The 15,165-nt window shown below is 45.8% G+C and overlaps 1 protein-coding gene across 3 annotated transcripts in view; it reads right to left on the bottom strand.

The window, feature by feature from the left end:
* PIP5K1B (phosphatidylinositol-4-phosphate 5-kinase type 1 beta) overlaps window positions 1–15,165 on the bottom strand; it is a 242,653-nt gene that overhangs the window by 89,533 nt on the left and 137,955 nt on the right. For all 3 annotated transcript variants that reach the window (XM_029056073.2, XM_029056070.2, XM_029056072.2), the window contains exons 6-8: window positions 10,547–10,664; window positions 4,070–4,222; window positions 2,475–2,774 (exon numbers count right to left, since the gene is read on the bottom strand). In XM_029056073.2, coding sequence (XP_028911906.1) covers window positions 2,475–2,774; window positions 4,070–4,222; window positions 10,547–10,664 — 571 coding nt within the window. The remainder of the gene's footprint in view (window positions 1–2,474; window positions 2,775–4,069; window positions 4,223–10,546; window positions 10,665–15,165) is intronic.

Here is a 15,165-nt window from a genome sequence, read left to right as displayed (position 1 = left end):
GGCTGGGGCAGCAGAACTCCTCTTTCAGGCTTCCTCCCTCGCCAAATGCCACCCCATCCCAGCTTTGCAGCCTTGGTGGTGGGGGTTGGAAGGGATCTGTGCAGCAGGGAAGGGACAGGCGATGGTGGGTTTTTTTATGATGTTTTTGTTTTTGAAAAGACCCACAAGGTGGTGCCAGTTATGGGCACTAGGCCGGCCTGAGAGGGATGAGGAGGGCAAAGTGGAGGAGTTGCAGGGCTGGAGATTTCAAAGAGCAGCGGGGAGGCAAGGGTAAGCAGGACTCGACAGCCAAGGGGGCGAGGGGAGGTGTTGACAACAGCAAAAAAGGAAATGTGAAAAAATGGCATGTGTGCACCATCAAGAAATGAAATATGCCATAGTGTCTTGCATCCGTTAGGGACAATGCCAGGTCTGCTCTCTGCTAGGTACTCTGCTCCCCACTGTGTCTTAACTATTTGCTAGAGCCTAGAGAGTAGCCAAGGAACTAACTTGAGAACTGGACTCCAGCCTCAGGCAGCAAAGCTCACCCTTCAGCCTTTTCTTTCTCTCAAAACAGTTCTACGACAGCGGAAATCACTTGGGGTTGATTTCCCCAAGTGTCCGTCCGCATTTGTGGATTTGAGGGGTAAGTGAGCCTTCCCGGCCCTTGCCTCTCCCTGCCCCGGCCCCCCCTTGGCCCCTCCCTCCCTACTCTTAGAGCGGCCAGCAGGGCATTCCTACTCCCCACCCCCCGCCCTGCACCCCAAACTCGTTCCACCCCCATCCCTGTCTCCTCAGTCTTCCCATGCTTCCGCCTCCTTCCCCCTCCCCAAGCCGGGCCGGCCCAACCCCCACAACCGGCCCGGCTCTTTTCCTTTTTTAAACTTTGAAAATTTTTAACTTAGCAGCCGCACCGCCGCCTCCTCCTCCCTTTCCCTTCCCTGGTTTGCAACCCGACCTTCCCTGACCCCGATGGAGCTGGGGTTGGGGAGGGGATGGGACTAGACTGGCGTAGGCTGGAAGGAGGGTGATGGGCAGGCAGCACAGGCGCGGGTCGGGGGAGAAGGTCCGAGGGGGAACAATCGCCACCTGCCCTCCTCCTTTCTTGCCCTGGTCCGGCCCCATCCCTCTCCGCATCCCCATCCTCCTGGCTTTATCTGGAGCAGGGTGGATGGGGCTGCAGGCCGTGGAAGAGGAAGAAGGGTGGGGGATAATAGTGACGTGGGAGACAGGAGCTGCCGCTAAGTCAAAAATTTTAAAAAGTAAAAAAAAGAAAAAAGGAAAAAAAAAAGAAAAAGGAAAAAGCTGGGCGCTGGACCGGCTCCAGGTCTGGGCCGGCCTGGCTTTTGGCGGGCAGGGGCGGGGAAGAGGGAGCATGAGGGGCCAGGGAGACAGGGCTTGGGGCAGGGAACCGAGTTTAGGGCACGAGTGGTGGGGAGTGGGCGTCAGGAAAGCCGCTCCAGTGGCTCTAAGAGCGAGGAGGGCAGGGAGGGGGTGGGGCAGGGAGGGGGCAGGGAGGGGCCGGTACTCACCTCGACAGGAAAGCACGTTGTGGGGAGCGTGCTTCGCCTGACAGCGCAGCGGCGGGAGTCGCTGCGCTGTCGGGTAACTCTTCAAACCACTAACGGATGTAGGATTTTGCTCACTCAGACAAGATACACTTCTGCTCAAGAATATTCCAAGTAAGTAGACATACAGGCCTTTGATTCCTAGGTCAAGCACTGGAATAAAAGCTTAGCATGCAAAAGTCACAGAGATTAGATCAGTGGATGCCAATCTTTCTCGAAACAAGCCACTCCTATACGCAATCTGCAGTTTCTATGATACGCCTAACTTTCAAAAGCTCCTTAAAGCCTGGGTCTTAGTTGCACAGACACTTGGGGCTCTCTTCTACATTAGCTCTGCCACTTTAAACCCTTGGACTTGACTGGCGATTGCTTCTCAGCCAGAGACTATAAAGCCACCTGTGGAAACGGTTCCCTTATTTGGGTTGGCTCCACAAACGGACCTTCGGCTAGCCACCTACCCACGTCAGCATGAAAATAGCTTTTACAGTTCTAAGCCTCACTAAAAAGAACCCGTCTACCACAACTTGTCTCTGACTTGCCCATCCTATTGGTCTGTGTGTTCCCTCCAGCTTTCAGATACCTTCTTCTCTGCGGGTGAGGGAGAAGGAAAGCACAGTTTCTGCCCATCTGCTTCTCAAGTGGAGTTTGTTAACGCTATCAGAAAAGCCAAAGCTGACAGAATTAGGACTTGGTGCCTTCTAGATATATCCCCAGAATATTAGTGTGTCAAAACTCCCTACCTAGGAAGAAACTCTGAGCTACATCTTTCCATCTGGGGTACATGTCATAACAACAGAGTCATCACAGAAGAGTTGATTCCTGAGAAATGCCCTCCTTCCATGCTACAGTTTAACTGGAGCCAAAAGTTTCCATCATGGGTGTTAAACGGGCTGTTCAGCAGCAAGTACGACAAAAAAATTTGCTTACCCGGCAGTCTCTCTGAAGTGTTTTAATCAGTGCATTGTAGGTTTCGGTATCAAAATGCAATCCTTCATGCATGTCTTGCAAGAAATCCAAGTCTTTAAAAGTAGGATTGGACTTTTCTCTTTCCTTTCTTGATGCTCTCCGTTTGTAGGTAGAGCCTTTTAAGTCATAGGTGAAATGCATTTTCATTGAGCGTGGTAAAATGTTGTTCATGACCACAATTCGAATGTTAATGCCTCCTGACTGGACACAGTATAATCCATAAAATTTTGGTAATAGGGTCCGTGGATTCTGGTTTAAATTCTAAAACCAAAAAAGCATAAAAGGAAACTCAGCAAAAGTTTCTATTCCTGCTGCACCTATCAAAGAGGGGCTTCCAGGCTGGAGATCATTTTGTAAAAGGGGTTATTCAGACAAAATGCAAAAACCAAGGTTTTTGTTTTAACTTAGCTGGTATTTCCATTCTTCTTATCGTTTCAAAGTCTGCCTCTCCCCAAGGCAGAATTATCATTCCATATTTAGAAGAGGACAACCTATTCCTGTGCCAATGAGTCCCAGATTCAACCGTTGTCAGGTAATGAAAATGACAGACTTGTGCTTTAGGACATGTACTGTGCATTACACCATACTTTTAGTAGTCCATGAAGCAAAAAGCAGTGATGCCCAAAGGTTGCATGTATTCATATGCCTGATTTCATATTTTGGAACCCCCCCCAAACTTCTTTGTATGAAGCCCTGTTAGAATGGGTGTTGAAAATTTGATTTCTTTAAATGGGCAAAATTTACAATTTAATCAGAGGCTATCAAAAAAACCCCAGCCCATCCTTGAAACACAGTCCCTATAAGAAAAAAACACAGTTCAATCAGATGATTATGATTAACCACTAAAATAAACAATGTCAGCCAGAGTTAATTCTGCCAGATTCATCAAATGTGCTAATCGTTTTTTCACACCAAAATTCACAATCACATTTGTGTGTTAGATTAATGACTCCAAACAAGATAATTACTGTACAGCTGAAAGGAAATGAGAAGAAAACTGTCCTGTGAAAAGAACTAACCTAAAAGTGGCGGGAATACAATATGTCTGGTATGGTGCACTGAAATTTACCTTTCTAGGGATGAGCCACGAAAGCCAGAGGCATCAGTACTCTAACTCACAAAGAGTTAGGATATACGGAGTTCAGATAAAGTGACAATCTAAAGGACTAGAAATTTTTCATAAAGGTTAAAAAGAAATGAACCCGGTTATTTCTTCCATTTAATCATTTCCCCTCACGTGGTAACTACAAACAGGACAGCATCACTGTATGGTGATGGGCAACATCAAAAAGAAAAATGATTTTCATTTTTAACCCGCAGCTCTCAAAATACAGATCCATGAACTGCAACTCGAGAGATTTGGTTTTGGTTTAAAAGAGAGCTAGTTAAATGTCACCAAACACCAGAATTTTACGAATACTACTGATGAAAAAGAGATTCAGCAAAAGTAATTGACACACACTGAATGCAAAGTTAATTCCAAAAAATTGTAGTGAGGAAAATGTCCAAAGCAATTTAACTGAAAATGAAAAACTTAATTGTCTGCAGTTACTCACCATGTAATAGCCTGGCAACAGCTTCTGTAGGAATTCAGCTTCTTTGTGCTGAACTGTTTTGATGATAAACTCATCATCACTCGTTACAAAGAATAAAGATCCGCTGGCACCGGGGTTGGATAACTCTATTAAAGGCTCGCTGCAGATCGAGAACTGGAACAAAGATAAAATGATCTTTTAACAGGGAGGCCGGGGGCTCGTGGGGAAGCAAGCCGGAAAAAACTGAGGGGTGGGGGAAGGGAAGGGAGGTTCAGCCTGTCTTGAAATCGGGATGCACCTCTCCTGAGTTGGATGATTAGACTCCTCTACTACATTTACGTGATCGGTAGCACTATAACGTTCTCCTCTCTGGATCTCTGGTGAGAAACTGAGATCTCTCCCAAGCAGATCTGTCTGATGGGAATGTAGAGCGTGTCTGACACCCACCCTTCAATTCCCCTCTTCAAAATGCAATAATTGACACCTCTAGAATTGGTTGGGGGAGGGAAGTTGGAAAGACCCAATATAGCTTTGGGTGTAACAGCTGGGGGCACCAGAAAGGGAGCCAACATTTGCAGAAACTAAAATGCCTAGTCAAGTGTCAGACTCCTGCTGGGAGCGGGGCCCCAATCAATATCCACCAAAGAGAATGATAGGTAATGTTCATTCCCTATCCTAACATTTGACTTACTCCCACTTGAAAGAACCGAAAGCACCAACTATAGTGAAGAGAAGTTAATCTAGGTCAAAATTCTAAAGATACCGCTAAAAGCCTTCCTGAGAAACAACTTCTTCCGCCCTTTATTCAATAGTATTTATTTAATGAGCGCTTACTATGTGCAGAGCACTGTACTAAGCGCTTGGGATGAACAAGTCGGCAACAGATAGAGACAGTCCCTGCCGTTTGACGGGCTTACAGTCTAATCGGGGGAGACGGACAGACAAGAACAATGGCACTAAACAGCGTCAAGGGGAAGAACATCTCGTAAAAACAATGGCAACTAAATAGAATCAAGGCGATGTACAATTCATTAACAAAATAAATAGGGTAACGAAAATATATACAGTTGAGCAGACGAGTACAGTGCTGTGGGGATGGGAAGGGAGAGGTGGAGAAGCAGAGGGAAAAGGGGAAAAAGAGGGTTAAGCTGCGGAGAGGTAAAGGGGGGATGGCAGAGGGAGTAGAGGGAGAAGAGGAGCTCAGTCTGGGAACGCCTCTTGGAGGAGGTGAGTTTTAAGTAGGGTTTTGAAGAGGGAAAGAGAATCAGTTTGGCGGAGGTGAGGAGGGAGGGCGTTCCAGGACCGCGGGAGGACGTGACCCAGGGGTCGACGGCGGGATAGGCGAGACCGAGGGACGGTGAGGAGGTGGGCGGCAGAGGAGCGGAGCGTGCGGGGTGGGCGGTAGAAAGAGAGAAGGGAGGAGAGGTAGGAAGGGGCAAGGTGATGGAGAGCCTTGAAGCCTAGAGTGAGGAGTTTTTGTTTGGAGCGGAGCTTGATAGGCACCACTGGAGTTGTTTAAGAAGGGGAGTGACATGCCCAGATCGTTTCTGCAGGAAGATGAGCTGGGCAGCGGAGTGAAGAATAGACTGGAGCGGGGCGAGAGAGGAGGAAGGGAGGTCAGAGAGAAGGCTGACACAGTAGTCTAGCCGGGATATAACGAGAGCCCATAACAGTAAGGTAGCCGTTTGGGTGGAGAGGAAAGGGCGGATCTTGGCGATATTGTAGAGGTGAAACCGGCAGGTCTTGGTAACGGATAGGATATGTGGGGTGAATGAGAGAGACGAGCATTAAGGGTAGTAATTTGATCTTTTAGACTAAAATGAACAATAGTTCAAAACTCAACAGAGACAAGAGTGCACTTCAAACTGTCAATTTTCAAAGCCGTTCCCCAAGACCCAGACGGGACAACTGAGCACGGCCTCCGCAAATCTTTACATCTAGAAACAACTCGATAAAGAAGACACCCATAAAAGGCCAAGTAGGAAATTAAGTGGATTGACCCTTGACTTCCACAACACATAAGTGACAGAACTGTGGCCCTCAGAGTTACTGATATTTTGTTCTAAAAAGTGGGGTCCAAGTATCCTCTTATAGAAATGCTCTGGGCATGTCACTCCCCTCCTCAAAAACCTCCAGTGGTTGCCTATCAAAAACTCCTCACTCTTGGCTTCAAAGCTGTCCATTACCTGCCCCCCCCACCTCACCTCCCTTCTCTCCTACAGACCACCCCATACACTCCGCTCCTCTGCCGCTAACCTCCTCACTGTGCCTCATTCTTGCCTGTCCCACCATCAACCCCTGACCCATGTCCTACCACTAACCTGGAATGCCCTCCCTCCTCACATCTGCCAAACTAACTCTCTTACCCTCTTCAAAGCTCTACTGAGAGCCCACCTCCTCCAGAAGACCTTCCCAGACTGAGCCCTCTCTTTCCTTCTGTCCCTCCTCCCCTCCCCATTGTCCCTACTCCCTCCCTCTGCTCTACCCCCTTCCCCTCCCCATAGCACTTGTGTATATTTGTATATATTATTTATTACTCTATTTTATTAATGATGTGCATATATTTATGATTCTATTGATCTATTTTGATGGTATTGATGCCTGACTACTTGTTTTGTTTTGCTGTCTGTCTCTCCTTTTTAGACTGTGAGCCCATTGTTGGGCAGGGATTGTCTCTGTTGCCAAATTGTACCTTCCAAGCACTTAGTACAGTGCTCTGCACACAGTAAGTGCTCAATAAATATGACTGAATGAATGAATGAATAGGACCCTTTCTTTTAGATGTAAAAGACAAAGGCTTGGAGGCCTTCCCCGACTAAGCTCTCGTCCCCCTCCTCCACCCAACCCTATTTCCACTCATAACAACTCTACTGTATTGTACTCTTCCAAGCACTTAGCTTGGCACAGCGTTCTGCATGCAGTAAGCACTCAATAAATACCACTGATTGATTGACAGAAAAAAATCAAAAGTAACCAAAAATATGGAAATCAGAGACTCTAAAAAAGGACCTTCAGGATGTGAAAAACGGGGAGGGCTGTTTAGGAAAACAGGATTAAAATATGAACACCTGGTCTCAATTCAGAGTTTCAATCTTTCTTTCAGGAATAAGTAATGGAGTGGTATGGTGAGTTGCAGAAGGTACTGCACTCCCTTATAATTTGTAAATAAGATGATGATAATGAAAATCTGTTGACACATTTCAATAGCCCTCCCACTTTCCAGTTCGAGAACAGTGTCAGATGCTCAATAGGCACCGGTGATGCTGATTGCTACTCTCTGCTATTCCATATCTGCTCGCCCTGCAAAATGCTGTCAGTGATTAAGCTCTTTATAATGTGCCTTTACATATAGCAAGTAAGAAGGAAATGAAGGGGGAGGGGAGGAAGTCCTAATTATTCCCGACCAACACGCTTAAGTGCCACACGCCTGTGTTTTGTACACCTTCCAGTCGCTTTTCAACTGAGCAAGCTGTTCAAATGTATTCATGTTCTTTCTCCTGTTTCCTGCAGTGCCTCCCCTGCTGTAGCCATTGGGAAAGGCAAAGCTACAACACAGCTGTGCCCTGCCAATGCAAATTAACAATGTAAAGTTGCCCAGTGTTGCTGAGCTACTTTCCCTGTCATTTCTTCTCTTCAATAGCCAATGTGTAAAATAACCACCCCGTTGCTTCTGGTTGGCATGCCTAAGCCTGAAAAGACATCATCTAAATTACACTAGATTTGGAATCACAGAGTACATGATGGAGATGGGAGTGAACTAATAATTCGCTGTCCAGGGAAAGATGGATGTTTAATGTTACCAATCACTTTCCCCTCCCTCCCCCTCCTCTCTCCCAACTATTGTTTCCACGTCTTTCCATAGCAAAGGCTCATCTAGAATGAAAAAGCAGTGACATTAGCCCCGGTGCACTTTTCAGAGAAAACCTTCACTGGGTAGCTTTGAAGCTCAAATTGTGCATGTTACAAAATGGACCCGATAGTGTGAAAATGGGGAGACTTTTGACATTCCCGAGAACCTGCATGGAACAATTTGGAGAAGCTTTGCAGACACACGAAACATGGCCAAGTTTCAGACCTTTCGATTCTTTTATTTGGAGATAAACATAAGGGTTGAAGCTTACTGCAGTAATTGAAGAACACGAGGAAAGGGATTTGGGAAGGCAGAGAGGGCATTCCAGGTAGAGGGAATGCTTCTGGTAAACTTTCTCAACCGCTTAGTACAATGCCCTGCCCACATTAGCTGCTCAATACATACCAATGATGGATTTCAAAGGCATGAGAGTGGCAGGGCCAGGTATAGAGGTGATGAGCCTGGCTGGGGTGTAATGAGAGATGAGGACAGACATGGCATCCTGGAAAGGAAGGAAGTCAGTTGGTGGAAAGCCCTTGGTTTTAATTGGATTAAGGAGGCCTTTGGGAACAGAGAGGCTACTGAGAATTGGGGTAATGAAATCAGCATGCTGTTTGAGGAAGCTGGCTCTAACTGTTACATGTTAGATGGATTGGAAAGTGAGGGAATGGAGGAAGGAAATTTAGCAAGGTCGTTGTGCTTATGAAATGCTTAGGCTGTGGACCAGGTCTGAGCATGTGGGACTAGAGAGGGAGGAGAAGCGATAGGATTTGGTAGTGAGCTGTGTGACTGTGGGCAAGTCACTTCACTTCTCTGGGCCTCAGTTCCCTCATCTGTAAAATGGGGATGAAGACTGTGAGCCTCACGTGGGACAACCTGATTACCCTGTATCTACCCCAGCGCTTAGAACAGTGCTCTGCACATAGTAAGCGCTTAACAAATACCAACATTATTATTATTAGTAGTAGTCACATGTGGCTCCTCTTCTGATCGACACACTGTGCCGGGCACTGAGGGGAAACAAGAGCAGAGCCCTACCTTTGAGGCACTGCAGTGTAATCGTGACTAACTGAACATGGGGGATAAAGAAAAAGAGGAGGTAAATATACTCCAAGTTCCAAGCCCGAGAGAGGCCAAGAGGGTAGGGTGGCATGCTGACAGTAATGAGGAACTGGAAAAGGAATGAGCATTTGTAGCGCTAGTGGCAGGTCACCTGACTTGAGATGTCCCGGAAGCGGGAAGACTTCCAGAAATGGATACTGGCAGGTCGGGCTGAAAATGTAGAAATGAGAGCTTTCTACAGATTGGTAGCCATTGAAGCAATGCAAGCCGTTTGAGCTGCTCAAGGGGACCCGGGCATATAGCACTTGGAACACCGGGAGGCCCAGGTCTCCTAAAAGGGAAGAAACCTGGGCACAGAGGCCTGTTATTCCAGGAACCCATGGCTGGCCCCACCCAACAGATCTGTGAGAAACAGACAACCAATCAATTAGGATTTATGGAACACCTACTGTGTGCAAAGTACCGAACTAAGCACTTGGGAGAATCCAATGGAATTAACACAAATGAGTCCTACCGTCCAATAATTTATAATCGAGGATGGGAGACAGACATTAAAATAAACTTCAGATGGGAGAAAGCAAAATAATATAAAGGATCTGTACTTAAGTATTCACAACTCCCCATAACAGTTAAGTCTTTCAGCAGTCACAGCCTGGCGCCACCTCCCCAAATCTTTGGGAAGGCTGTGGCAGGTGCTGATGTAGTGTCACTGTGGCTGTGGTTTTGACTGTGGACTCCGAGCCATGGGAGGCCTGAAATTCTGCTCCTCCTGCCACAGTGATTTACTGATCTTTGTTTTTGTCTGTATTTTGTATTTATTCATGTTTCATTTAATCTCTCCTTATGTGTCTGTCATCAGTCCCCTCTTCCCCATTTATATTATTAGATTGTGAGCCGTGCCGCCCCCCCCCCCCCGGCCCCCAAGGGACTAGGGCCGTGTCTAATTCCCACCTGTGTATTCTTTCCCAGCTCTGAATACACAAGTGAGAATTAAACACAGTGTGTGTGTGTGCACATACATATGTATGTGTGTTTGTGGTGTGTGGGATGTAAACATGGGAGGATAAAAGCATATGTCTCTGGGTTTGAAAGACATGAAAACAAAATTCAGGGATTTTTACTTTCTGGATTATCAGAATTTGTGAGGGTTCTTCCTTTCTAAAATGTCGGAATTTCCAGGTCAAGGTGAGAACTATTGTGGGCCAAGACAGGTTTCTGATGAACTCTATAAACAAGGCAATTGAGCCATTTTGGTTCTCAACTAGGATTCAATCTACAAAACTCACAAGAGTATTTCAATCTAGTTATAATAGATCAGTTGGAATAACTATCTGAAGTAGCAATAATACTGTGGTTACTTAAATATCAATTATCATGACAGATTTGGGACTCTCAGAAAGAAAGGTGCAGAATTAGAGGTACCAGCAAAAGCTATATTTCTACTCATTGCAAATTTCTGAATTTTTACAAATCCCTCTCAGGACTGTAAAATTAAGAGTCACCATTTGCAGAACACCAGTATTTTGAGACAAATTATTTACACCAGATACATTTCTGCAAAAGAGAGGAAAATGACAAGTTCTTACCAAGTAATCATCAGGCTTGATCCCAAAAAGTTCTCTGAAATACCGAAATGCTAGTGGAGCATACGTCTTAAATCGGAAGTCTGGGTAGTGGTGAGCTGGGGTCAGATTGCTCCCTTCGCTGGTATTAAAATATAAACCAAGACAAAGCAAACATTAGTGGCTCCAATTCTGATCTCAAATTCAAGAAAGTTGCTTTTCTTAGAGTCGAATTCCCCTCTGGAAATTTCCACCCTGGGATTTAGGGTCTTCGGAAACTCAGGCCACGAGGGCCGTCTGCACTTCGGCTAAGAACAGACAATGACTCAGCTAAGGCCACCTCCAGGCCAAAATGGCCTCTGCCAATCCAGAGCATGTGCACAGGCACAAAGGGTCAGAGCCCCCGCCACTCCCACATTCGGCCATGCCGCCTTCCCTGGGAAAGGCATTTCAACCATCTCGGGTTGCATGAGTCCCCTGATAGGGAGCTACACTGCTGCACTTTTGAACAGATGGCTGACATGCGAAGACCCAGTGCCTGAGGGGGATGAGTCACCAGGCCATTGCAAATGGAATGTTTCCCTATAAACTATCAGACCCTCACTGGAAATCAAGGAGAGTATAGAGCAAAGACACTGAGTATAAGTTCAAACCAGAAAAAAATGGAATTGTCACAAATACAGAGCAAACTCATGGATCCGAACGGCAGACTCTCAATTTTTCAGATTTCTGAATTCTTTTCACCTACAAGAGGAGAGCATCCTGAATGCTTCTTTGCTCCTGGAGCCTGTGACTGAGTGGCTAAAAATGCACACTGATAAACACTGATAACCTTGAATCTATCCCAATGCTTAGAATGGTGCTTAGCACAGAGTAAGCACTTAGCAATGACGATTATTATTACTACTACTTAGCCCATGAGCTCCATGTGGGTCAGGAGTGGGTCTGACCTAATTTACCTACCTCAGTTCTTGGCACAGAGTATGCACTTAACAAATACCACAATTACTATTATCAGGGAAGGAGATGCCCATGTCTTGTTTCTTGGTTCCAATTATTTTGCATACCTGAGAATTTGCTGCATAATTACCCTTAACGGCCCCTTATCCAGTTCACTATTATGAGTAGGAGCATTGACTACCAGACTATGAAGACATGTGCACTCCCTTCCCCAGACACAACACCCTTGGTTTTCTCTAAAAGTTTAGGGTCAGCTTACTTGACCACTCGTACGTTGATACACCTCGTAAGCGAGCCATGTTGACAAATGAGACCATGTGCATGAAAATTCTCTGAGCAGCTATGGAAGGGGTGCGTTTATCTCTAAGGCATTATAATCATTATGTCCAGATATCACCTGTTAGGTATCGTGTTAGAAGCAGGGATTGTGCCTACTAACACTATCATATTATCCTGTGGCCTAGTGGATAGAGCACAGGTCTTGTAGAAGAATCTGGGATAATAATAATAATGTTGGTATTTGTTAAGCGCTTACTATGTGCAGAGCACTGTTCTAAGCGCTGGGGTAGACACAGGGGAATCAGGTTGTCCCACGTGGGGCTCACAGTTTTAATCCCCATTTTACAGATGAGGGAACTGAGGCCCAGAGAAGTTAAGTGACTTGCCCACAGTCACACAGCTGACAAGTGGCAGAGCTGGGATTCGAACTCATGAGCCCTGACTCCAAAGCCCTTGCTCTTTCCACTGCGCCACGCTCTAATCCCAGCTCTGCCACTTGTCTGCTGTGTGACCTTGGGCAAGTCACTTAACCTCTCTGTGTCTCAGTATCCTCATCTGTAAAATGGGGATTAAGACTGCGAGTCTTATGTGGGTCAGGGACTGTGTCCAACATGAGAAGCAGCGTGGCTCAGTGGAACGAGCACGGGCTTGGGAGTCAGAGGTCATGAGTTCGACTCCTGGCTCTGCCACTTGTCAGCTGTGTGACTGTGGGCAAGTCACTTCACTGCTCTGTGCCTCAGTTACCTCATCTGTAAAATGGGGATTATCTGTGAGCCTCACGAGGGACAACCTGATTACCCTGTATCTACCCCAGCGCTTAGAACAGTGCTCGGCACATAGTAAGCACTTAACAAATACCAACATTATTAACTTGTATCTACCCCAGTGCTTAGTACAGTGCCCGGCAGTGGCTTGACTGATAGATGCTGCAGGTGGAGAGCCTGTGACTTGGGTCTTGCCTTGGGGATAATAGCAGCTCTGAACCATAAGATCATTACAGGTTTAAGAGCATTTTTTTTCTCAGGACCAAGCAGGAAAGAGAGAGAGAGACTGGTGGGCGGGGGAAGGGGGGAGAGAGAGAATATGAGTGTAGACCAATTTATTTTTTAAAGAGAACAGATCACCGCTCTGGGAGCATGCCTGATTCAATTCCAGTCTCTACCGGAATTAATAACATAATGCAGTGTCTTGTTTTAAAAGACTGAGATACACTGACACTCCAACCTCTAGCAGACAGAGAATGTGATCATTAGGAACCTTTTACAAAGATACTTGTTTGGAGAACGATGAGTCACTCTAAAATACAACTTCCTTCTTGTGGGTAGGATACAAGTGTCAGAGGGTGAACAGAATTACTTCTTGTGCCCCGAGGCTGGGAATTTTTTGAAACTCTCTCTTTACTATGTATTTGGCTGCTAGGACAGGATGACCCTTCATAAGGAACCTTTTAATAATAGATGGGGAATTCAGACATCGAATACTCCTGCTACAGCAGGGCTATATTAGCCTTGGCTCATCTCTTGGACTCTCCGCTCTTTATTGGTGCAGTAGTCCTCAGGAAAATGAGCTAGCATGTTTTTGGGCAGGCTTTATTTCCCTGAAACGTGTGCTTCCTTTTACACAGTGTGCTGGGTACAGATTTTTGCCTCTCTCTTGACCCTTTTGAATAGGGAAAGAGATTGACTAGATCCTGTACTGTAGTCTCTCTCAACGAATCCAATACTGCTAGCAAATTGTAATTGTATAGTTTATAGAATTAGGCTTGATTTGGCTCTAAAAAAGGGACTTTGCTTGCCAAGCCTATTCTTATTTCCCAAGACAATAGACTCTTTTAAAGCCCCAAATGTACTTATGTCTCTGCAAATGTACTTTCACACAATTTCATTTTCAAAATAAATAACACCTGACAGCTTGGGGAAACTTCCAATCCTAATAAAGACTGCTCCCTCCTTTGCTTGCAAGTTATTTTGTAAATGACAAACTTCACTGGTAAAAGTATCACACATGATGGTTTTTTTTTTATTACTAGCCCCTTACCTCCCCGTGTCCAGGATGTTATGACTGAAAATCAAATTTTGCCCGTATAGCTTGGGAGACACTTTTTATCTGCAAGTGGTTAGGAGTAGATCTGGTCTTAGCCAGGTCCTGTCAGTCCTGTAGGCCAATAAATGTACCCCTCTATTGGAAAAGAAGAGTGAGTCCTTTGCTTTTCTCAGGTGAGAAATGGGAGATCCAGTCAGACAGAAGGAAAAGCACTGGGAAATTGTTCATTGGTAGAAAACTTAATGTATTTGATCCAAGATGTGGGAGGCAAAGGGGAGAGAGGAGGGCAGTTAAAAAAAGTCTGTTCTCTTTTACTTAGCCTGTAAATTCCTTGTGTGTCTACCAACTTTGTTGTATTCTACTCTCCCAGGTGCTTAGTACAATGCTCTACACACAGTAAGCACTCAATAAACACCATTAATTGATTGACTGGGAAACAGGAGGCCTGGGTTTTAGTCCCAGTTCTGCCTGCTGGGATTAGGCTATCAGTGGTGAAAGTTTCTGACCAAAGGACCACCTAGGGTGTGCCACAAGGTGGACAGGCCCAGCGGGAATTCTGAAAAAACCAGCTGACCATACAGCAGCTGGCACCTGCCAAGCCCTGGCACTAATGGCCCGGCTTTGGCACTAAGCAGAGGTCATTTTGGTCAGAAATGAGCTCTGTCTGCATGTTAAAAACAAAAACCAAAACCAGTTGTCACATGCACTTCACAATGTGATGCACCCCTGGGCACTTACTCCCTCGTTACCACATTAACTCTAACCTGTGAGCTCATTGTGGGCATTGTACTCTTCCAAGCGTTTAGTACAGTGCTGTGCAAACCACTAGTGCTCTAATCAATTCCTCTGATCAGGTTCTCAGTCCTGAAGTCTCAGGAGCAAAGCTCATCTGTTTTTTTCCTGAAGGGAGACTCTGTCCCAAGTGCATTCATTCAGTCATATCAATTAATGTTGGTATTTGTTAAGCGCTTACTATGTGCAGAGCACTGTTCTAAGCACTGGGGTAGACACAAGGGAATCAGATTGTCCCATGTGGGGCTCACAGTCTTAATCCCCATTTTACAGATGAGGTAACTGAGGCACAGAGAAGTTAAGTGATGTGACCACTGTCACACAGCTTGACCTCTTACTGTGTGCCAAGCACTGTACTAAGCACTTGGGAGAGTACAACAGACACACACATTCCCTGCCCACAACGAACTCACGGTCTAGAGATAATGTGGTATTTGTTAAGCGCTTACTATGTACCAGGCACTGTATTGAGTGCTGGATACAAGCAAATTGGGTTGGACACAGTCCCTGTTCCAAATGGGGCTCTCATTCTTGATCCCCAAGTCTAGTTCTCTGTGTGTCTGTCTCTG

Source organism: Ornithorhynchus anatinus, chromosome X5, assembly GCF_004115215.2.
Source record: "Ornithorhynchus anatinus isolate Pmale09 chromosome X5, mOrnAna1.pri.v4, whole genome shotgun sequence".
Classification (NCBI taxonomy): domain Eukaryota; kingdom Metazoa; phylum Chordata; class Mammalia; order Monotremata; family Ornithorhynchidae; genus Ornithorhynchus; species Ornithorhynchus anatinus.
Note: the sequence above shows the minus strand (reverse complement) of the source record. Positions and strands in the feature narration are given on the sequence as shown.